Source organism: Danio aesculapii, chromosome 12 (genome assembly GCF_903798145.1).
Source record: "Danio aesculapii chromosome 12, fDanAes4.1, whole genome shotgun sequence".
NCBI lineage: Eukaryota > Metazoa > Chordata > Actinopteri > Cypriniformes > Danionidae > Danio > Danio aesculapii.
In genome coordinates this window covers 15,040,890-15,065,597 of record NC_079446.1, presented here as the reverse complement: position 1 = coordinate 15,065,597, position 24,708 = coordinate 15,040,890, and the positions used below count along the sequence as shown (strand labels likewise).

Sequence of the window (24,708 nt, the reverse complement as noted above, 5' to 3'; positions counted from 1 at the left end):
TGTCCATAATTTGGCTTTGTTAACAGTTTAGCCTAATTGAAATAATTATCTGAGGGTATTTTGTTTATCATGAATACAATTGTTGCGCAGTTATATCTCTCAGACTCCCAGTACACATTTAAAATAATTAGCAAAACTACTAGAGAACTAGTAGGTGATCTAGTAGTTTTGTTAATTATTTTAAATGTGTTGCCTTGAAGTCTGAGAGACATTCGTATCAATGATTTATAAATAAAATGCCCTCAGATAATTATTTCAATAGCGCGGTTAAGTTGGTTTTGTTTTCGATATTCCTGACACATTCAGTGATACACGGCAATAACTCAAAAACCTCTTACCCTAGATAGGCTATTAAACAATCACCTGCTTGTGAAGTAGGCTACAAGTAACACCGCTGTCACTGTCATGGCATGCCATTTTAGTCACATCTAAAATATTAAACTAATCTCCGTGGTTATAGGTGCTCTTTCGCTGTAACTTGTTTTTAAATTTCAAGTTGCACAATGTGAAAACGATCAAGTGTTTTTAATGGAATTAGCATTTATTTACTATAGGAGAAAGGTCCACGCATGTAGGACATATCGTGGAAAGGGCACTTAAACTGCCTTTCACAGTACATCTGATCGCTGATGTATGGTGTCCTCCCCCTTTCCTCTCCCGCGGTGATCGCGCATCGCGCCTCATTCTCACTCCCATTACGCAGCGGGATTGACATGAAACTGTGAATTGTTTGCTGCTCAAATAGAGTTGACCTGGAGCCAGCAGTCTGAGGGGTTGAGGAGCGACCATACCTTCCACCTCCCCCCTCTACATCAGCATGACAAAGCACTGGGGGGGTCCAGGCTTGTTGGCACCACCCGTGATCACCGTAGGAGCAGGAGCACAACGCGACCATCACCTTGACTGCAGAATCGGCTATTCCTCTTCCAAGCGCAGCTGTCATCGCTCCACAAACCCGTTGCTGGAGCTCGGTGGCCGGCTGGATAAGTGCACAGGGATGGCGCAGGACTCTTGTTATAGAGCCAAACCAACGAATCAAGGCCCATGGGAACTGCAGGATGGAAACTCCAGTGGAGGAAAGAAGAAAAACTATCAGCGTTATCCCAAACCACCGTACTCTTACCTGGCTATGATCGCCATGGTCATCCAGAACTCGCCAGAGAAGAAGCTCACTTTATCAGAGGTAGGATTAAGATATATATAAGGAAAAACTCTAAAACTTTTTTTTGTCCAGGTCAAAATGTGCAGTGATGTAAATTAATAATGTAGAAACCTCAGTAAATGTCATTTTTATTTGCAAAGAAACAGCAAACAACACAATTAAGTAAATGTGAAAGTTTGTTTTGCAATATGATGCTTGGATCTACTCCATAGGCTAAACCATTTTATTTATTAGAGGTTTGCGGGTTTTAAAAGTTTAAGCGTTTTAGCTAAAATATCTTCCGCAGGAAACTGTCAAACCCACATATTCACTCTCAATTTAAAGTATAAGACCGCAATTCCAATAGCATTCATTGAAACGTTGAGGCTTTCCACAGTTACTTGCAAAAATATTATAAATTATATACAGGACTATTTATATGTTGAGTGAGTTTTAATTATTTTTGCGCATCTAAATCTACCCGGGGCGTGTAATCTGCCTCGTCTGGATCTCGATGGGGTTTGTCTTGTGAATAGTGAAAGCAGAGGCCGATACTCTATCATGCTGATAACTGTGGTTGGAATCACACTGTGCCGCAATTACTACAGGATTGTTCTGAAATGTCGCAACTTGTAAGAAACTGCATTCGGGATTAACAGTTTGCTGACTGTTCAACAGTGCGTCCTGGTAGGCCTTGCTGTTGTATCCTGTATTTCTTTGTGAATTTTACACATTTTCAAACACAGTCAAAATAGGTTATTTTTTTATAGATTAATTATTTTTTTATTTTTAATTAATCTTATTAGCTAAATATACATATTTGCACATATAAAATGTCACCCCACATAGAATGTTTATTTAAAAGTGATTTCAAAATAGGCTAGGCCATAGCTATCATTATTATGATGTTTTTTTTATTTTTTATTAATTAACACTTGCCATAGAACATTTTTAATAATCTTATTAAATATGCATATTTGCAAATAAAATGTCATCCCATTTTTAAAAATGCAATTTCACTATAGGCCATGTTGCAATGCACAATAACTTTTTAAAAATTAAAAAAGCCAAGATTTGAGCGTTAATACTATAAAAAAAAATATAGTGCACTGTAAAAAAATCCGTAATTTTAAAGTTTATTTCCGGCAGCTGGGGTGCCAAAAAAAAAGTAAAATAACAACCGTTAAATTACAGAAATTTACCATAAAATAATGGACATTAACTTACAAATTTTTCCTTAAATTTAAATTGCTGTAATTCAACCTCTGTTATTTTACAGTAAATTTCTGTAATTTAATGGCTGTTATTTTTTTTTTTCCACCGTAAAATTATGGATTTTTTTTACAGTGTGGGATAATCTCTGTTTAATTATTTTAGAGGCTGTGGTCAATAATAATAATGATGATGATGATATGATTTTTTTTAATTAACTTTCAATATTCTGTCTCCCTGGAACAGATTCTGAAGGAGATCAGCACTCTCTTTCCATTCTTTAAGGGAAATTACAAAGGCTGGAGGGACTCTGTCCGACACAATCTGTCCTCGTATGATTGCTTTGTGAAGGTGTGTATTTGACTTCTAGTGATTGACTTTATATGATAATTTGATATTAGTGTAACATTATCTTATTGCCCTCTTCTATCTAGGTGCTTAAAGATCCTGGTAAACCTCAAGGTAAAGGTAACTTTTGGACTGTGGAAGTGAACCGAATTCCCCTGGAGCTGCTAAAGAGACAAAATACAGCAGTGTCCCGTCAGGATGAAACCATCTTTGCTCAGGACCTGGCTCCGTACATCTTTCAAGGTTACAGTCAGCCAAACAAGTCCAAATCTCTTCCCCCTGACTCGTCTTTACCCTCTGTTCCAACCCGTCACAGCCCACCTCAATCAGAGGACCCATATCGTCCCAAACTGGACTCTACGTTTGCTATAGATTCTCTCCTCCATAGCCTCAGGCCTTCTTGTTCGGCTGGGGAGGGGTTACGGGAGAGAGAAAGTTGGGGCGTCGGACCTCCTCCGCACACTCGCTCTACCACTCCCCCACGCCCTTGTAATGCTTCATACAATGGCAGTTCATCAGCCAGCTCTGTCAGTCCCGCGTCCGATTTGTCTGATGAGGACTGGAGAGGGGTGACACTTGTTGGGAAAAGGTCAGGAGACCGAGGAATAGCATCGGACACATACAGTGATTCCTGTCCTCCACCAAACAAAAGTTCCAAACGAGGCAACACCCCGCCATGGGAGCTACCAACTTCCTATGCCAAGTACACCCCTCCCAATGCCGTAGCCCCTCCAAGCATGCGCTTTAATGGAAATCCATTCATGCCACTGGGCGGTATTCCATTCTATGGTTATGGTGGTGCACATGTTACTACATCACATCTGATAGGTCACCCATACTGGCCCATTCTACCAAGTGGGCCAGTATCCATACAAGCACCTCCCCTTCTCATGGACTTGGACAGTATGCTGCAATCAGTTCCGCCCAATAAGAGCGTGTTTGATGCGCTTGGATCCAACAATCAGACTGCTCGCCCGTCTCCAAACCAGTATGCCCTTCAGAACGGACCTTCCCTTTGCAAATATTCTCTTTAAACTGTCCACATCCATCTCAGAATAATCTTGGACGAAAAAGTTTTCCTATTTTTGGCACTGCTGACATTCTCTGGGGGAAATGTAAAACAGCTGGCTGCAGGAGCAGTCTTTTCAAAGGGATATCTTGCCTTATTTACACATAAAAAAATCTTATTAGTACTTTAAGGGTACATGTTACTACTCTACTAGTACAAAAACTTTTTGTGGTAGATAGGGTACAAAGATAGCATTTTAAGTGCTGTACTGCTCTGGTGACAAGCTGCTGTTTTTGTGCTACCGTTTTTGCACATATTTGGCATGGCAGTGCAAGTTTATACAAAGATTTGCAACAATGCTGCTCATCACAGGATACACCAACTGTGGCTTGTCTCAGGGGAATTCTTTGAGAAACATCCGTTTGTGAACATAACTGTAACTAGAGTTAAGGCAGGCCAATATTGACCAAAGATTTCATTGACTAACTTTCAATTGTAACTCGTGACTTTCTTCCACACAATTACTACCTCAGAATTTTACAATCGGTAAGGAGGTGCATTTGCTGCTCTTGTTTTCTAATATTTGCCCTTGTATTTTTGGGGGATAATGCAATGAAATACTTGACATGACCATAGGAATGTTGTCTGTTTATGGTTTGTTTCACTCTGTAAATGGACAGTTGCAGGGATAAAGGATGTGTTTGTGTGTGAGTGTGTAGAAACTGTGAGGAACCGGCAATGTTTACATAAAGACTGGCCTTTATGCCATGAATGTGTCACTTTTTATACATTAGCTTTTACCATTTTTTGTGTATGTGTACATTTTTGATTCCCACACCTATCTCAGTTGTGTTTAAAACACTTTCATTACACCCCCATTCAAATTGGTAAAGTCCAACCTCAGGTTCTGATAACAGTGGAGGGGGGGCTTGACAGATCTGATGAGATCCAGTCTTGTGTGTGTGTGTTTTCTTATTGCTGACAAACATTCACTTTGAAGAACTGTAATTGGAGACATTTTTATCAGTGTACTGTGTCAAATCCTTATCACTACTCATTGTGTTCCTGTGGAATGTAGGTGGTGTAACTACGATTTTAAGAATCTGCCTTTTTTAATATGACTGCTTATTTCATCATTTTAATAATTTCAATTTGTTTGAAATGGTCTAAAAGCTCACATTGAGCAATTTGATCATTAATTGAATGTAAGCATTGTTTAATTAGTGGTCTGTGGTTGTCTCTCTCTGTCTGTCTGGTGCACGTCATCCCATCACCTCCTGCTGCTATTTTCTGTCCTGTCCTCCTTTAAAATCACTCATTCACACCCCCAACACTTCCGCCATCTTACAGGTCCATTCTTTGCAATGGGCTTTAGTTTGAGCGTTGACCTATTTGGGGATCCTCAGTTTGTGAGTGATTAACTTGTTCCACTAAGTTTAAGTCTTTTTTTTTGTTGTATTAGTATGTCACGCAGTCACAGAACGCAGTCAAACTGTATTGATCAATTTGTTTACAATATGTGCATTTTTAATGATATTTCTATAAAGCTAACCTAATTTCTCTATTCCTTTTATAGTGTTCAAATGTCAAAATTGATTTATTACAGGTATAACTCAGCACATCTTTGTTTTTTTTTGTTTTTTATATTTGTCATCAATTTTTTGGTTTCTATACACTCAGAAATAAAGGTACAAATGCTGTTACAGGAGTGGTACCTTTTCAAAATGCACGTTTTTGTACCTTACAGGTTTACACTGTTACCTTTAAGGTACATTTGTGTACTTGTAGGGTTTACTTTTAAGGTTTAAATGTGGACTTGATAGGTATAAAAGTGTACCTTTTGAAAAGGTACCATCCCAGTGACCGCTTTTGTACCTTTTTATTTCTGAGTATGTACGTTCGTTTTGATTACATTTTGTTACAGTCTGACAGTCTTATCATTACTTTTGTTTTTAGAAGCCATCCAGGTGTGCATTTTCCGAAAACCATAGTTAGCCAACTAAGGTTGCAAGTTGCCTTGTTACAAACACAGTTAGTTTATTCGGCATTTTCCAAATCCATTATTCCAACAAACATTCGCAAACTGCTTTAACATTTGCAAACTTGTATGCCTGCAACTACACCTCTAGAGCTGTTTGAAGCATAGTTCCAGGCTGAGTTCTATTCCCAGTCATCCCCCCACCTTTGCCCTATTCCTTTTGAACGTTCCAACATTTAAGCCTCACTGAAAAAAATCATGTCTGCAAAATTGTTGCAAACTATTTATTTATTTTTGAATTTAAAAGAACAAATTAAGTTGAGTAATGTTCAACTTTGTTTGTTAAATTCAGCCCAAACAAATTGTTTACAACCATCTAACTTAAAAAAATGGTAAAACCAAGGAATCATCTTTAATATTTTTTTCAGTGTTGGAATGATTAAAGAAAAGGCATTAAAGTCATCTCTCTTGGGTGTACTTTGCTTTCAAAGCATTTTTACAGTTCAGTTTTAGCGATTTTCAAATTGACAGTTGTGTGGATCTGTGACAAAGCAGCTGCAGTTTTTGGGAAACACATGTCACTGCATCATTCATTTCCTAAACGATGCATCATACTATGATAGAGTTCAGGCGCGAGTTATGTCATTGTTTGGGAAACGCACCCCAGAGTAGCTTTTTGAATGACCCAATGAAACTGTCTTAACACTGATAGGAATTTAAATATAAGGAGATTAATACATCTAATACAGCATATGTTTCATAGTCTATTTCAGGGGTGCCCAAACATTTGCTTATGAAGGGGCAAAAACCAAACTTAATTGAAGGTGGTGAGCCGAAGGTAAATATACAGTAGCATTAAAGTTAAAATGATAATTTCCTAATGTATTAATGTTTAAAAATAAATGGAAAAAAATTCTTTAATCATAAACAAATTTACTACTTTTTTTTTTACATTTTATAATTAATTTACAATAAAAACATAAATAAACACAATGGTGTTCAATCCTGAATACACAAGTCATGCTGCACCGCCTTGTGCGTTGTCCTCTTCATGTGAGAGTATTTACATTTTTTAACATCTGATTCATGCACAACATTTAATTAAAACATTTCATTTCAGTTGGCTTTTTTTGTAGCTCAACAATTAAACAAACAAACAAACAAACAAAATGTTACTTAAATTATAAATGATGAACAGCAACCAACCTTTCCATTATTTTAAATCTCTTCTCAGATGGGATGGTGGGCCAAATCAAAGGTTACTATGGGCCAACTTTGGCCCTGTGCCCCACTATGGGCATCTCTGGTCTATTTTAAAGTTTAATATTCATTTTGTGATTTAGCCTATCTGGAGTAAACTGTGTACTGACAAAAAAAGAGAGAGAAAAAATACAAATTTGGAGTAACTATTCCAAATTAAGTGAGTAATTAACACCAACATGTTTTTGTTTATCCTAATTAGTAGTATTGTTTTTAATGGTTGTTAGTCCCATACTCGATTTTTGTCAAGTAAGCAATTCACTTTTTGAAAATATTTCAGTGGGTTTGATAGACTAATCATTTCCAATTCCTCATTGAAGAAAAAATGTCCAGATGCACATTCAATGCATGATGTCATGCACCAAATAAATTTTATAGACCATCTCGATGTGGTGATGTCATTGGCCCATGAACATTTCCTGCTTGTTAACAAACTATTTCAGAAATGTAACAAGAAGCAATTTAATAATCATAAGTTAATGTTAAAACTGCTATCATAACATTATGTGGCTCTTTTTTAATTCCCAGAAGCTCTAGAAATTAAAAATGTAAAACAAGAAATACGTCGGGACCATCGTTTTTGTTTACATCCCTCAAAATGGTCTATACTTAGTAAGTTATGATTTAAATTATTTGTTTTACATAAATTTCTTGGAAACTCTTAACCGCACGTCATGCTCATGGATCTAATGAGAATTAGTAAATTGGTGATATATAGAATCACCAATTTATATGAATTTATGGATTAGTTAAAATGTCATCAAGAAGGTTGAATAATAATCCTAATTGTCACATTCAGGGTGGGCGTTAAAACCACTAGTTATTAAGGTTTTGAATATAAGAAATAATAATGTTTAATAATTAGACAAAAATCTGTCTTTTCCCTCAAAGTAAACGTATTAAAATACTGGTGAAAAAAAAATCAATAGGCACATTCTAAAACTGCTGGTTTGTGTATTAGCCCAATGTTGTGTCAATTGTTTTCAAACCCATCTCTTGGGTTTGTGCATGTAGTGTGGTAAAATTCACACTTTATGGGAATATTGAAAAAAAAATCCACTTAATATTTGAGTTTCTGAATAAGCTTCAAGTGGATTCACCACATATTCAATTAAACGACCTTGAATTATTGTAGAACGAAAGCTGCAAAAATAAATTAATAAATAATAAATGTATAAAATAAAAATAAAAATAGTTTTTCATCAAAGGTGTTATCAAAGTCCTTTAAGGTGTTAAAAAGTTTTCTCTTTCAATGGAATCTCTCTGAAAATAATATTTTATAGTGGAATACAAAACAAATATAGGCTTAAAAATTAGAAAAATAGAAATTTTAACTTAAATCTCATCTCTTCTTAAAGGATTTTATGTAAACGAATAAATAATCAGAGAATGGGGGCATTAATCCACCTTAAAAATATTGCTTTCTGTGTTTTTAATTTGTAGTTGTAATTTAGTTAATTGATTTAATTTGTACTGTACAGATATATTTTGGAACGACAAAAACAAATGAATGACTGAGGAAAAGTATGGACTTTAGAACTTGGAATTAAGTTTTTCCAATTTATTTGTTTTTAACCATTGTTTTAAGGCTCTTTTGGCTAATCAATTTATTTATTTGTAAACTGTACGTTATTAGGTGCAGAATACTTGGATTTTTTAAATATTTGTATTGGAAATTTAATCACAGTTATGCGCTGGATGGATGGGAAGCTAGATTGTAATCTTATTATCAATGACACTCATCCATTCCTTGCTTCCTAATTTACCTTCCTCCTGCTAGTTCCCTCCTGAAAAAGAGAAAAGGCCAGTTAGCTAACACCACACGTTCCTCTGTTGAGGTCCATGCCAAAAAGGAACTGATTTACCAGGGGTGACCCGGGACTCTCTGTCCTCTTGCGCCCCTTCCTTGAGTGGCGTTCTCTGCCCGCTGCCTCCTCCTCCTCCTCCTCTTCCTCCTCCACCAAGGCCCTCTCGAAGAGTCTGTGGTGCTCACGTGCTTGAAGAGGGCCGAGGTGAAGTGCGTAGAACTTATCTGAGGTTGAGGTGTCGTGGCACATGAATTGTGCCACCTTCCTGCGATCCTCGGAAGAATGTGAATTCTTTGCCTGCGTCAGAGACAGACAGACAGAGACTTTTTGGGGTCAAAGCCGCTGGCAGTCATGGGGGTCACGGGGGTGGGGGGGGCTCTGGCATAGATACTCACGTGTGTCGCGACGGCAGTTCGGACGTCAGTGAAGGTGGGCGTGCCGGGAAGCCCCATGCTGGTCCACACAGATTGAAAATTTTTGTTCAGGGCTCCACAGGGACTGGGTCTGGAAGTAAAAAAAAAATAGGAGGCCTGGCTCCCCCCGGGGAGGCTAGCCCGCAGCTGCAAGAACCTCTGGAACCAGCTGTATTCTTCCTTGTTGAGAGACAACTGGGCCGCGTCGAAGGCTCTGTTTGTCTTATGCGTGGTGATCTGGAAGAGCAGAGAGAAGATGAGTGAGTGCCTACCACTGGTGGCCCCCACCCGCAAAGTTACACTAACGTTAATGTCATAGGCAGACTCGTCCGGGCTTCTGGAGGCCTCCTCGACCTCCTGGATGGTCAGGCGGCAGGAGGCCGGCGGGGTTTCAGAGAGATAATCTAGGAACTGCGCAAGGTTCTTCAGGTAGTGCTGCCTCGTGGGTTCGGCCATGCCCGTTTGGCCTAGCAAAGCAGACCAAGCTCGGATGCCCGCCGGCTGGTTGAGGAAGGAACTCAAGGAAGGAACTCCTTTCGCCATGTAGCCTAGGAAGGCCTTGACCCTCCCCAGTTTGGAGGCGACGTTGTTTCGCAGACGACCGGTGGGCTCGCTTCCCAATTGGAAACCCTCGAACTCTTCCAAAAGCAGGTCTGCAGAACGGGGGCGAAAGTTAAAAGTCAGCCTTGATGAATTACCCCCAGCAGCCCAACAGAAAAGTGCCATAACCATACTCAACTCAAGGCACAGGCGTGGTCCGGGTATGGGTACTTTGTTGGATCGCAGGCTTCCAGAGGCCCGGAGACCGCCCGGAGACCTCGGGCCGCCCCTCGCCCGGGGGCCGGGTCGGGGGATGGTGCCGGCGGGGCAGGAGACGACCTTGCCCGCCTGCTCTTCCTCCCCTCTTTTTCCCCTCCTCAACTCTCGAAAGTGGCGGGTGAATTCGAGCTGGGTGGACCTCACCTTGTTCACCTGCTTGCGGAGCTCTGAGAGCTGGGCCTGTATGCGCTCCGTAGCGAGCCTGCAGCGGGGGTCGGCGCACGGACGCTCGGCTTCCGGGCCGTCTGGTTCCCATTCCTCTTCTGAGGATGACGCCAGCCGAGACACCACGGGTACCGTCGGTTGAGTGGACTGCAACCAGGCCTCATGGCCTCTTTCCTGGCCGAGACGGAGAGCTCGTCGTGCTGCTTCAGGTGTCTGTCTAGGCGGGCCGGCGTCCTTCGACAGTCGGCCACCAGGCACACCGTCTTCCGCATGTTCACGCGGCCAGTGCCAGCAAAAGCTTCTTCTCGTCCACGTTTGACACCTTGTGGACCGCGGATAGGTGCGGCGAGAGGCGGCGGTAGACGTTGAAGCAGAGTGCACATTCGGCCATGACCATCCAAGACCAAGGCTGGAGGGAGAGAGACCCACATGCCGGGTGGAGCGGTTTAAAAGATGGCAGACGAGGCGTCCACTTCCGCGTCATTAACGCTGGTGACCCCTACCTCTTAAAGGGGAAGACCGAGACCTCCGAGATCACTTTGTTCCAACGTATATTTGGAAGCAGTTGGAAAGGGATGGCATGAGCCCCGCCGAACACGCACCATTTTGGGCAGCTTGGACTGCGCCAGCTGCGAGGGCTTTTTGCATAGCTTTTTAGTTCCCTTTTCTGCCCCCACAAGCTGCCCGTTTTGGGCAGCTTGAACTGCGCCAGCCACTGGGGCTTTATACACGGCTTTTCCCATTTTCAAAGCAGTTCCGTAGAACCCTATCGAACACACACTTTTTCGGGGCTCACCGCATCATGAACCGCAACCATCAAAAGGGGGGGCCAGACCGTAATCCCGGACACCACTGACCCTGGCTTGTTTCACCTCGCCGGAGACTACTAGCGGCCACCCTCCACCACCACCCACCCCCACACACCTCCGGGGGAGAGGGGGAGGGGGCTGGTGGGGCAGGGGGGACCGCAGAGGGCCGGCAAGGATAAACCTGAAGGGGTGGGCTTGCGGACGGGCGGGAGACGCAGCACTGGTCATGCGCGAGCGAACACACACAGGGGCTGGAGCCGGCGCCAGCCTGTACCCCACGCGGCCCCTGGGCTCGATTCACCACGCTGGAGACTCTACCGAGCCCACCAACCATCCCCAGCCCATGTCCAGGGCGAGGGGGGCGTGGACTGAGAATCAGCAGGGGGGGGAACAAAGCACAGGGGGTAAGGCGGGTGGGCTGGCGGGCAGAGCGGCAGACATGCTCTAGGTCAAAACCAGACGGCCCATTTGAGTTTTTTTCTCCCACAGATAGAGGCGGGAAAGGGGGGGGGGTGTGGGGGGGTTGTGTGCGGAGGGACAAGCGCCCAGGTTAGAAGGGCTGGAGGACCTGACCTCCAGGGCCACCACTGCCACCCCCTCTCCCCGAGGACCCACAACCTTTCCTGGGGGCAAGCGCCCACGTTAGAGGGGCTGGAGGACCTGACCTCCAGGGCCACCACTGCAACCCCCTCTCCCCGAGGACCTACACCCTTTCCGGGGGGCAAGCACCCACGTTAGAGGGGCTGGAGGACCTGACCTCCAGGGCCACCGCTGCCACCCCCTCTCCCCGGGGACCCACGCCCTTCCGCGGGGGGCAAGCGCCCAAGTTAGAGGGAGTGGAGGACCTGGCCTCCAGGGCCACCACTGCCACCCCTTCTCCCGGGGGTCCCACACCCTTTTCGGGGCAAGCACCGGGCCCAAAGGGTCTTCTAGTTTGACACCTGTTCTCCAGCAGTGCCCGGGCATCCCACACTTAAGCCAGGAACATTGACTTAGTCAATTACACTCACTAGGCAGACATGCCATTGGTGACCGCCCTGGCTGGGGGGCACCACCCTCTCCACCACTTGTCATACTGTGGTACAGAGATAGATCGGGTGTACCAGTCTTTCCCAGCTCCACCACCCGGGGCAGTGCTCAATTTGAGGTGTCTAGGGTGTACCAGCGGCACGTAGTTCTAGCGGCAGTCAATATGGGGGTTTTGTGTTTGCCTTCCTCCAGTGCCCGAGGTTTGGACGCGTCTTCTGTGGGAGTGGGGAAACAGACGCACCAGTTGGGGCAAACGACTTGGCCACTGACACCCTGTTTCTTTCCCATGACCCAAGGACGTGCAGCCAGAGGCATGCAGGAAACGAACGCACCAGTTGGGGCAAACGGCTTGGCCACTAAGGGAAACGGACGCACCAGTTGGGGCAAACGGCTTGGCCACTGACCCCCTGCTTCTTTCCCATGACCCAAGGACGCGCGGCCGGAGGCATGCGGGAAACGGACGCACCAGTTGGGGCAAACGGCTTGGCCACTGACCCCCTGATTCATTGAACCGCAAGGCCATCAAAACCTAAGTCCACTTTTTCTCGCCTTCCCCGAAAACCTGACGGCAGGGCAGAGACAATCAGCGTCAGACAAGTACCTCCAGGTGCAGGACGTCTTGGAAAATCGGCCTCCCGTTGGGCACGGCTTGGCGGGCTGGGGCCTGGGTCTAATCAACTACACCGGTGAGCGTCGACACCAGCCACGCTAATTCTCACTCAACCAACTGTGGCACTGGTGCCCCTAGGACCCCCGCCCTCAAGGCCAACAGCGCTGGCCGGGATCGGGGCACTGTCTCTGGGCAAGCCTTTAATGTCTGAACCGCTTGGTTGAGGAAGGACCCCCGCCCCCAAGGCCAACAGCGCTGGCCGAGATCGGGGCACTGTCTCTGGGCAAGCCTTTAATATCTGAACCGCTTGTTTGAGGTGGGACCCCCGCCCCCAAGGCCAACAGCGCTGGCCGGGATCGGGGCACTGTCTCTGGGCAAGCCTTTAATGTCTGAACCGCTTGGTCACCCATAGATTTCTGAACACTGCAAAAGAAGCTACAAGTAGGCGCGGCCAACCGTCGCCATTTTGTTCGTGCGTCCTCGCACCCACGGCGGGATACCAAACAAGGGCAAAGAGGCGGAGAGTGAGCGGAGCTACAGACACCTGCTGGCATGTTGCTTGGACCTGGCAGACAGATTTTACTTTGGGAGAAACGCTTGATCCTTTATTACGTGCGACTCGTTTGTGTTCTGACCACATGTGCTTGGTTGTACACTATATCAATAAAGTGTTTAGACTTTTAAAAACACTGTAGTCATACATTGAGTCATTAAGCATTGTACATATGACATTTTTCTACAGGAGGAACACGCGAATTACTTCCAAACACTTCAAATATAGTCTGTGTTAGTAAATGCAAGACTATTGATAAAATCCAGCACCGCAGCACTGTATGATAACGCTTCAGATGACTGTTCTAGAGCCTACAGCTAATCAATCTGTCACATTCTGGAGTGCTTCACGGGTCTAAAGAACATTATAAATGATAAATGATTTTAAATAAAACAAATACATTTATAGAGACGGTGTATAAGCATATAACTTTACTCACATGGGAAACGGAGGTCACATGAATGGTTTGTGAGCACAATTAAATGCACACAGCATCCCATATCATCTGATAATTGTAAGAAATAAGTCCAAAAGGCAGCTGACTGTGTAAAGCCACATAAAACAACACAAAAATACGATGAATATGCCGAGATCAGTGGCTAATCTGCCGGATTCAGCTGAGGTGAAGTGATGGCGACCAGCGAGACCTAGCTGTCACTCAAGTGGCCAAGCCCTTAATTATGCAAACTTAATATAACCTAATATAAAGGAAATGGATGAGTTATAAAAAAATTCACCCCCCTCACAGTTGTCATGGAGGGTAATAATAGCTTTTTGAACCAAAATCGTTCTTTGTACCAGGCTGTAAACACTTTTTTTTCTGCTGTAAACTTGGCCATTCTAACAGTGGGCTGAATTGCAATTTGCTCTATTATGGAGCCAGGACTAGCGGAATTTTGATGAATTGCAGTTTCAGTTACTTCCGTATTGGCTTCCCGAGGGAGAGCAGGAGTTGCCGCTTGGATCGGACGCACTTTTGCGGGCAGCCAGCCTGGCCATTGACCCCCTGGTTCGTTCAACCACAAAGCCGTCAAAACCTAAGTCTACTTTTTCTCACCTTCTCTGAAAACCTGATGGCAGGTCAGAGACAATCAGCGTCGGACGCGCACCTCCAGGTGCGGGACTTCCCGGAAAAGCGGTCTCCCGTCGGGCATGGCTTGGCGGGCTGAGGCCTGGGTCTAATCAACTACACCGGTGAGCGTCGCCATTGTCACCACCGGCCGTCTGACCCTTACCAAGACCCACCACCCCCCAAATGGACTTTGTCGTTTTCAAAAGCTGGCTGGAAAGACCCACCACCCCCCAAAGGAGGGTTTGTTGTTTCAATCAATTTTTTTACTTCCTATACACAGTAAAAACTAACGCAAACGACCATTGGACAACACAGTGTAGAATAAAAATTCACTTGACATAAGAGGATGCATTAATTTTATTTCAGCTGTCTTTAACAACAATTTCCTAACATCCAATGCTTTGTTTTTATGAAAAGTCTTCTTATATCGTGTTTTGCGACTCATGCAGGCAACGGCGTTTAGAGGGAAGATGATGATCTCCATCCTGCTCATCCACACATCCATATCCTCCTCCTCCAGGAGTGAACAGCTTGAACATGTCCTGTCAGGTGCCACAAGTTACATCAGTTCACTTCAATAACATTTTAATGTTTTTATACAGACAACATTTTAACAACAGAAAACCATTTTGAAAAAAATAAATACACAGACGGAGAAACTGTTATCTGTAACTATTTATGTAATATGAGATATCTATCTATCTATCTATCTATCTATCTATCTATCTATCTATCTATCTATCTATCTATCTATCTATCTATCTATCTATCTATCTATCTATCTATCTATCTATCTATCTATCTATCTATCTATCTATCCATCCATCCATCCACCCATCCATCCATTCATCCATTTATGCATCCATCTATCTATCATCTGTATATAACTTTTTAAGGTTTTCTACACAAACGTAGATTTATTGTACATTTGTACACAAACGTACATTTATTGGCTTTTATTTACAGTTTTTTCTCAGTCGCTTTGGTGCATTTCTCACAACACTATTTACATTTGCACAACAGTTAATGCATTTCTCAAAACAATTAGTACTAACTGCAAAACCTTGTTGATAACCTGCAAAGGTGTGTCACTTGCTCAAAATTGATAGTTCATTCCTCAAAAGCAAGTATTCATGTCAATGAAAGTGTCAGCGTCATCAAGATAAAAACTCCTGACACCATTGACAGTTTACTCAAAATTTTTTCCAATGCAAAAAAGTCAGATTTTGAGGACACTTCCTGAAAATGCTCAAGACAGCACTATATATTGTTTGCACAGCCATTTGAAAACTACAGTAAAGTTAGACATCACTGCATTTAGTGAGGTATCCGAGTACAAGACACTGAATATGTATATTTCACATTTTTACTGCATATGCTCTTTGCAATTCTAATTGCATTATAATGTATTCACAGCATTGTGCAAAAGAATAAATACACCCTTATTTACAACAAACATAAACTTCCTTTGGGTAGAGCTGTGCACAACTGTAAACAATATTGTACATATTGGAACTGACCCCACAACATACATAGGTCTGTAATTCATTCATGAAATTGTTCAATTTAGAAGACATTTTCAGGAAAAATATATATTTTTTATTTTAAATAAAATTTGCTAGACAGATTTTGACAACTAGTTCAACATTTTTGTATGTAAAGACTCAAGTAATGAAATGAGGATTATTAGTTTTATATGGAAACACTATTCAGCATTCACAAGTTTAGTTAATTTTGACTGACATGACATAAGCACATGATAATGTTATAAAACAGCAGAGAGTTGTATGAAAGCCATTGATGCCTGTCCAAAAGCATTTGCAATTTGTTGGAAGGAATGAGAAACTGCTACTATGATGTGCACAAATTACTAATTGTTTTGAGAAATGCATTAACTGTTGTGCAAATGTAAATGGTGTTGTGAGAAATGCACCAAAGCCACTGAGAAAAACTGTAATTCCAATCAACTGTGACCATGTCTTTTTCCATTTTAAATTCAAGAACAAATTTTTTTTTATCTAAATAACATTTTAAATTCTCAAACTCCTTGAAGTTGAATATTTGTATCCATTTCTCAGAGAATATAGGCAATGTATTTAGGTTCACTTAAACGAAAGATTTATTAAACAGATATTTTTATTAAAATAATATTTTAGTCACCAAACATATTTAGAAATTCAAAAATAATACAATTACATTCAAGAAAAATATTTCCCAAAAATATTACAACCTACAAAATGTCAACAAAATTGTTCATTTTTTTGTTTCTCTTGATTTTTCCTGTTTTTAAAATTTGTATTTAATATTTTTCTATAACATATAAATTTGGGTGTACTAGTTTTTGGACCGTTATTGTAAGTTATTTTGTTAGATAAGCTCCAGATTTGGCTTCAGTACTAATCTAATGTATATGGACATATATAATATTGTATACCTTAACAGTAATAAATTTGTGAGGGGTGTCCTTATACATGCTGAGCACTTTATGTGTGTAAATGTTAGTACTTTATCTTAAATATGAAAAAAAAAAACAAATAAATAAAATAAATGCTTTTAACCATTGAAATTATCAATAATCATTTAGTATACAAAACAAAATAAAATGTAGTGGATTAAACAGACAACAGGTATCCAGTGCTAGACAGTTAATTCATTAATATCAATTGAATTTTTGATACTGATAAATTTATAGTTTTTTATACAAAAATCATTTAAGGACCTTCATGTATCATTTTTTCAAATAAAGCACAAGGTTTAAAATGGCAGGTTTCAACGAAAGGTAACTAGTTTTGCATATATTGCCTTTATTTTCTCTTCTGTGACAAATCAGTGCATTTATTAGGCAATACATCGGGCTCTATTTTAACAAACTAAGCGCAAAGTCTGAAGCACATGGCACAAAAGCATTAAGGGTGTGTCCGAATCCACTTTTGCTATGTTGACTTTTGCTATGAAAAAATACCCTCTGCGCTGCGGTGCATGGTCTAAAAGGGTTGAGCTTATTTTCTTAATGAGTTAAAGGTGTATTTTGAGAATAAACCAATCAGAGTCTCATCTCCCATTCCCTTTAAGAGCTCCATGATGTATTTGCTATTTACATGGCGGACTTTGTAAGTGGAGAAACTGAACATTTCAAAACAGTTAAGAAAACAGTTAAACAGAACATGTGTACTGCAAGGATAAAAAATAAGCCTCCTCCATTTGGCCTTTAATTTCACTTTCTCTCTTTCGTGGATAAGGAAACGGTGTTGTACGATCTCCACTGAAGACATCCATTAGCCTACATAATTAATTTAGTTTGTTAAGCACAAAGATTCAGTTCTAATTTCCAGCAAACAAATAAATGAACATTAATAACAAAGTGTGGTCAAAAAACTGAGTTATATTCAAAGCCATGTCCTATGCCCCATATGGTCCAAAACCAGACAGGAGGACAAATCTAAGCTAGTTTCTAATAAAATAAATTTAAATATGCATATAATAAATACTACTTATAATAATAATAATAATAATAATAATAACAACAACAACATTATACAAAAGCAAGTTTTCATAAATAAACTTAAAAAAAGCCCCCAAGGTGAAGAAGGCATGAGGTATGGTTTTTATGTTTGTCAGAATCAGAATCAGTGTTTTATGTAGAAAATATAATTTTTGTAACATTTTAATCATTTAATTATTTTTTATTTGTAAAGATATTTCTGTATTGCTCTACATCCTGCATGTTTAAAGCAATGTTAAAGCGAGGCGCACAACTAACGTGTTTTGCGCTGGACTTTAGACCTGCTTTCAGCTGGTCAATTGAGCAGTCTATTTTAGTTCCTCAAAATTGCAACGCACCAACAATGCGCCTTAACACATCTGTTTTCCAGACCAGAACACCCATGAGTCCACAAAGTGGCACAAATGGATTTGCTATTTAAACAACGTGGTGGAAAACGGGAAAATTAGGGTTGCGTTGGTCTAAAACTAGCAACACGTTGTGGACACACATCTTGCAAACTGTGTTCCCTGTAGCACACCTTAATCTGACACAGAAAATACATACATACAAATTCATTTATACAGTTTTTTTGGCACCCCAATGTGTTCTTGGAGCTTCATATGATTACATCTGAACCACTGAAGTTTTACAATCTTTTTGGTTCTTTTTCTGGACTTTGAATGTCTTGTCAGAGAGCTAAATATAGTAATATCTTAATATTTTAAATTCTGTTCCAAAGAAGAACAAAGATCTCAGGGGATTGGAAAGGTAATGGAATGGAATTAATGATGACATTTTCATTTTTGGGTGAACAAACCTTTTAACATAACTCTGAGAATGAAACAAAACTAAACACGTTATGTTTCCCCCAACAATTTTTATAGCATTTTCCCAAACTGTGGGGAGAACTAACAGCTGCTTAAAGAAGGTTTAATGATTCTTTACCAACTTTGAGAAAAGTATGTAAAAACACAGAAAGGTTGTCTTACCCCAGGATCCAGGCTGATGGTAGTCTTGGCCCCTAAATTTAAGACTCTACCATCTGTTTTATGTAACAAATTTAGCCCAGGTGCTCCATTTTTACCTCCTAGAACAGTCAAGAATTATAGTTAATGCACACTGTACGTAGAAGTAAGCAGATAATACACATTGTAAAAAGCAATTAATTACTTTAATTACAAAAGTTTTTACTTTACTAAAGTGAGTAAACCCTTTAAAAGCAACAAGTTGACCTTACAAAAAAAAAGGAATAAGCCCATATTAACTTGAAAATGTTGCAATTCTTACTTAATTTTAATTATTATGCACAGTTTGTTTACTTAAAATAAAAGTTCACCAAAAAAATAAAATTCTGTCATCATTTATTTACCCTTGACTTATTCCAAACCTGTTTGAGTTTTTTTGTTTTGTTGAACACAAAAAAATATATTTTGAAAAATGTTTGAAACCTGAAACAATTGACTTGTATTAGAAACCATTGTATCAGTTTTTTATAATATGGATGACTATAAGTTTTTAAAATTCAAGTCAAGAGTGAGTAAATGAAAATGAATTTTCAATATAGAACTATGCCTTAAAAATATGGAGACAACAGGTTGATTGACTTTTTCCAAGTAAAGTCAACTAATTGCTTTAAAAGCAGTTGGTTAACTCGCTTTTTTTACGTAAAGTCATCTAATATTTTTTGCAGAGCATATAAATATACTGAAGATGAAGGTACCATGTAGGCCATAGGGTTTTGTAGAGCGTCTTTCCGTCAGTACCGACAGAACCACTGGACTACGAAATCGCAGTTTCCGGATCACACCATCACCACCACGGTACAGACCTGCCCCTCCAGAATCAGGCCGCAGAGAAAACTGCTCAAGAATCACTGGATACCTGAAATCAAATTGACTTTAAGTTCTTCGCCTAAGAATGAATATAATGTTCGTATAATTCTGTTAAATTTTCAGACCTGCTCTCCAGGATCTCAGGGTCAGTGATGCGAGTGTTTGTCATATGAGTGTGAATCCCACTACGTCCGTTCCAGCTTGGCCCTGCCCCTGCTCCACCAGCAACCGTCTCATAGTAACCGCTTTTCTCACAGCCAAATGACACATTGTTCATGCAACCCTTAGAAAATAATAAGAGATTATATAATAAAAGCTTGGATGTAAAATATACTACTGTACCTGCTTACATACAGTATACTTGCATCACAAATTCTATATAATATATGTTGCAAAATATATATGTACAAGTTGGATAGATATTAAAGAGCCCCTATTATGGGTTTTTGAAAATGACCTTCCATGCAGTGTGCAACACTGTGGTTTAAATGAATCGTCGGGGTAATGAATCTTTAGCCATGTTGGCGTGACGCCGTTACGGAACTCAAACTCGGTACATTTGTTGCACGCGCAGACCCGGGAAAATTGAAATCCCCGGCCACAAACACTGTAGCAAAAAAAGAAGACAAACACTGTAGCAGATCACTGTGCTCTGAAGAGTGAGGGAAAGTTAGTTTTATTTTCAATACCCAAAGATGAGGCTGTGATTTATACTTCTGCGTCAAGCGCACGCATATGCTATGGCGCAGCCTACGTGTTGACGCATAGCCCTCACCGAGGCCATCAACAACGATGACGCGAACCTCTCAAAAAATGTAACTACAGGTCGCAACGACGCATAGCGCAAGCTCTGTTAATTGGTCGGCTTGGTAGCGCTGATGAGTGTGGGTGGAGGTGAGAGCAGCGCGAAGCCAATGCAGCGAGCGTTTACAAGCGTGGAGTCCCATGAAGGAGCTCCAGATGGAGACTGTTGTGTCATGCCAATCACTTGACGCTGAAGTATTAAATCAGGCTTCAGTGGCTGAAGATTATTTTTTCAAAAATACCTCAGCACAGCATTATTGCCTCAGCCTTGTAATGTGTTCCCGTAATTTTTCTGACCAGTGCTACAGCAATCTACAAGCTTACAACAGGTGATTCGTCGTCGGTTTGTTAAAGTTAGGATCAGAAAATACTATCGATGTATGGGACTTTGTCAAACTTGACAGGAACTTTACAGTACACAGTTCATGGACCAGTTTCTTCCTCCATTATACAAGTGTAAGTGCAATTAAAATGGTTGCCTCCTTGTTTTTTCTAGCTTGCCAAGTGTGTATTTAATTGTGTTTTGTTACTTGTAACCATTCCATGTGGCTTGTAGTGTATCAGGTTAACTCTTTATATTCTCATATAGCATCTTTCTTTACAGATTTAAACGCATTTGTGAGCTTGCAATCCTCTGCCGTTTGTCATTGCTATGTGTTCGTTGCTTTTGCCACTGTGTGAATTAATAATGAATGTGTGACATGTTTCAGAATAGAGCAATATGCTGATGTTTATCTGCATTGCTTTGATGTACTTATGCATTGGGTTTACACATATACTCTGGGCTCTGACCACTTCAACAATGTTGATAAGCCGGGGTGGGCGATTCTCTCTGTCTCGCGCTGAATGCAGTCTACCAATCACAACAAACTGGGTCATCGGACAAATCAGCGCAGATTAGCATCGTGCTAAGGAGTGGTTTGGAATAAATGAATCGCTGAACATTCATATGGGAGTCGTTGGGATAATTAGGTAAAAATAAATGCATATTATAAGACAATGAAAGTATTTTTTGACCTTGCATGCATATCAGCCTGTTGTTGGAGCAACCAAAACCAAAATATGACCTTTTTATAGCATAATAGGGGATCTTAAAATCTGTTAACAGTCAAGCCAATTTTTAAATGTAGGCTTGAAAAGGTAATGTCTAAATTCCAATAAATATATTTCTGAACTGCTTTTAAATATAGTCCTATACTCATGTTTTATAGATGAGATGTTAAAGGTAAATAAAAAATTAACAAAAAAAAAGTTATAGTTGTTAAAGTTTATTGTAATAAAAATGTACAGCAATAAAGGTTTTACACTTTAATAAATAGGTGGTTCACCCAAAAAATCATATGGAATAAAAGCCTGATGTCATCTACTCATTGGCTTTTCATAACAAAGGGTTCAATAACTGGTATACTTTAGTTGTTTCTGTTTTTTTTCAGGGTTCCACCACATTTTTACTACAAAAATTCCCTGACTTTTCCAGGACTTGAGTCAATTTTCATGACCTAATGTTTCATGTTATGTCTACGTATAGGTGGTAAATCATATAGTTATAAAATATGCAACAATCTCTTTAGTTTCAATTTATTTTATATTTACCGAAAATAGATGATGCTTACACAGCAGCACTAATTATGTGAAACCATGTTTTTGGCCAAGAAAAGAAGCACATACATATATGTGTGTGCACATATATATATATATATATATATATATATATATATATATATATATATATATATATATATATATATATATTTTTTTTTTTTTTTTTTTTTTTTTTTTAATGCGAAAGGATATCATGTGATCCGGAAGTGTACTAAAAGGAGCACGTTACACGCTTTGTATCAGCCTTTTTAATTAAAAAAATTTTTGCATTTTTGGAGCTTTGGTGTTGTCGCCTTTGTTGAATATAATATGCAAATCCGGCAGACCAGAAAAGCAAGCACGTGCGACAAGTTTCGCATTTCACTGCATTCGAAAGTTCAAGCTTGGTGAATTCTTACCTGCGAAATCGCATCACATGATTCGTTAGACCAATATAAGATAAAATAAAATAAGAATTTAAAAATTTGGAGTAATCGCTCACTTTTATTACCATCTAATCATATTGTTTAATACCACCCATTTTCACAGCACCGTACGGCAGAAGTTTGCACGCACAAGCTCTAGTGTGATTAAGTCGCTTTAGACAAAAATGTCAGCTAAATGACTAATGTAAATGTAATTTCTATGACTTTTCCAAAACCTTGGTTTTTCTGTTTTTCCAAAACTTTTCCAGGCCTGGAAAATGCCATGCCAAAATTCCATGACTTTTCCAGGTTTACCATGACTGTGTGAACCATGTTTTTGCTACCTTTTCTTGTCACAAAAAATAATATAAATTATTGTCACTACATAATATTTCCTGAAAACAATAATTGTGTAATGAAAAGTACACTCTTTTAGCTTTCCAACGATATATTGTTTGTCAATATTAGATTGGTTAATTTAAGAATACAATAGAATTGTTTTAAACATGCAGTGGCAATTGACAAACCCAGTGAATTAACAGGTTAAATACATTTCTTGTGCATACACAGAGTATATGCTGCATATATATAGATAATTATCTCCAAGTTTGAGTGAATTTGGTCTGAAATCTAGATCCATACTTTGCCTTGAGAGTTCAGTAGCACAAGGGGATTTCATCAGCTAGTGTAAATATTGATAGTTTTGACTGATGTAATGTACCTGTGAGGCAGCACACACTTGAAAGGCGTTGAAGATGACGTCCACCACTCTCTGTGAGGTCAGTACATTACCACCCACTACTGCAGCATTCTGAGATGGCTGCAGGATCGAGCCAGGGGGAATGATGACTTTAACGGGGGCAAGACAGCCCTAAAACCCAAAATATATCAATCACACAAAGAGAATTCAATATTCAAAAGATTTTTCAATTAAATGAACTTGCTATAGTATTAGTAATCACATTTATGACAGGTTTTTTTATTATTATTACAACCCCAATTTAGAAAAAGTTGGGACAATATGGAAAACTCAAATAAAAAATAAAGTAGTAATTTCCTAATTTACTGTGAATTGTATTACATTGCAGACAATATGAACACTAAAATATTTCATGTTTTGTTTGGTCAACTTCATTTCATTCGTAAATATACATCCTTTCTTGCCCTGCAACACATTCCAAAAAAGTTGGAACAGGAAAAGTTTGGGGCTAGTAATCAGGTAAATTGATTAAATAATGATGTGATTTGAAGCAGGTGATGTTAACAGGTGATTGTAATTATGATTTGGTACAAAAGCAGCATCCGAAACCACCTACTACTCAGTAGGTACTGCATTTGAATTTAAACATACTACTCGGCTGTTATAAAAGTACATTCTATACAGTATGAATGTAAGAATGGGATTATGAATGGGATTCGGACATACTACATCCACCATTTTGTCATGGTCGTGTGACCTACCTGCGTCAGTTGCGCCGCTTTACTCCCATTCATGAATTCTCTCGCGGGGTATCATGGGATAGCGACGCATGCATGGGAGGTGCACTTCAGAATCTTGCCGGAAGTAGTAAGTCATCTGGGTACTTTTGGCATACAGATTTTCGAATTCTATAAATTCGGACGTACTACTTGGCTCGCATACTGATTTTAGTGTACTGTATAGTATGAAAGTAAGCGATTTCGGGAGCAGCCCTAGTCTTTTTTTTTTTTTTTTTTTTTTTTTTTTTTTTTTTATTATTATTTTATTTTTTTTTTATTTATTTTTTTTTTTACATTATAAATGTGTGAAGAATATGGACATTCCATCCTCAGTATTTCACTCTCCCCAACTTACTCATTTCTTTATTATCAGTTGTTGAAAAATAAAAATTTATCTGAACATTGTTTTGTCCATTGATATTTCAAGTTAAAATGTATGAATTCATGACCGAAAGACTGAATCAACACTCCGATATTAAGTGTTAAATGACTCAAAAACACTGATGGGGACAGTCCTTCCTACCTACCCATCTATCTATTACAATACTGTGATTGACCAATAAGAATGAAGTACTCTGGAAACGTCTCTTCATTCTTGTGGTATAGTGTTTATGCAGATAATGCTAATGCTACAAATAATCACGGCCTTTTCTTTGGACAGAGCAGAATCTGCATTTCCCACCACAGTCTTTTTATTTACCTGCAAGTACATGTAACACTTTGGCATTTAAAATATGCATAACAATGACTACACTTTCATTGATGCCACTGAGCAGAATGTCTTTGTAATTTCTGAAAACGGGAAATAATCAGCAGTGCTATACACAAGGTGTTTCTCACTTCTCTCCTCAAACCTCCATCTTGTCACCTTTGATTT

At 39.9% G+C, this 24,708-nt stretch overlaps 2 protein-coding genes across 2 annotated transcripts in view; one reads left to right on the top strand and one right to left on the bottom strand.

Annotated features, from left to right (window-relative positions):
* The first annotated feature begins 817 nt into the window (after positions 1-817).
* foxh1 (forkhead box H1) lies at positions 818-3,735 on the top strand. The gene is made up of 3 exons (XM_056470204.1): positions 818-1,183; positions 2,600-2,704; positions 2,788-3,735. The coding sequence occupies exons 1-3, from the start codon at positions 818-820 to the stop codon at positions 3,733-3,735; spliced, it is 1,419 nt and encodes a 472-aa protein (XP_056326179.1).
* A 10,837-nt stretch (positions 3,736-14,572) lies between these two features.
* oplah (5-oxoprolinase, ATP-hydrolysing) overlaps positions 14,573-24,708 on the bottom strand; it is an 83,712-nt gene continuing 73,576 nt past the window's right edge. The window contains exons 23-27 of the mRNA XM_056469375.1: positions 23,074-23,223; positions 19,668-19,825; positions 19,431-19,591; positions 18,700-18,797; positions 14,573-14,768 (exon numbers count right to left, since the gene is read on the bottom strand). Of these exons, the coding sequence (XP_056325350.1) occupies positions 14,649-14,768; positions 18,700-18,797; positions 19,431-19,591; positions 19,668-19,825; positions 23,074-23,223 (687 nt within the window). The 3' untranslated portion in view covers positions 14,573-14,648. The remainder of the gene's footprint in view (positions 14,769-18,699; positions 18,798-19,430; positions 19,592-19,667; positions 19,826-23,073; positions 23,224-24,708) is intronic.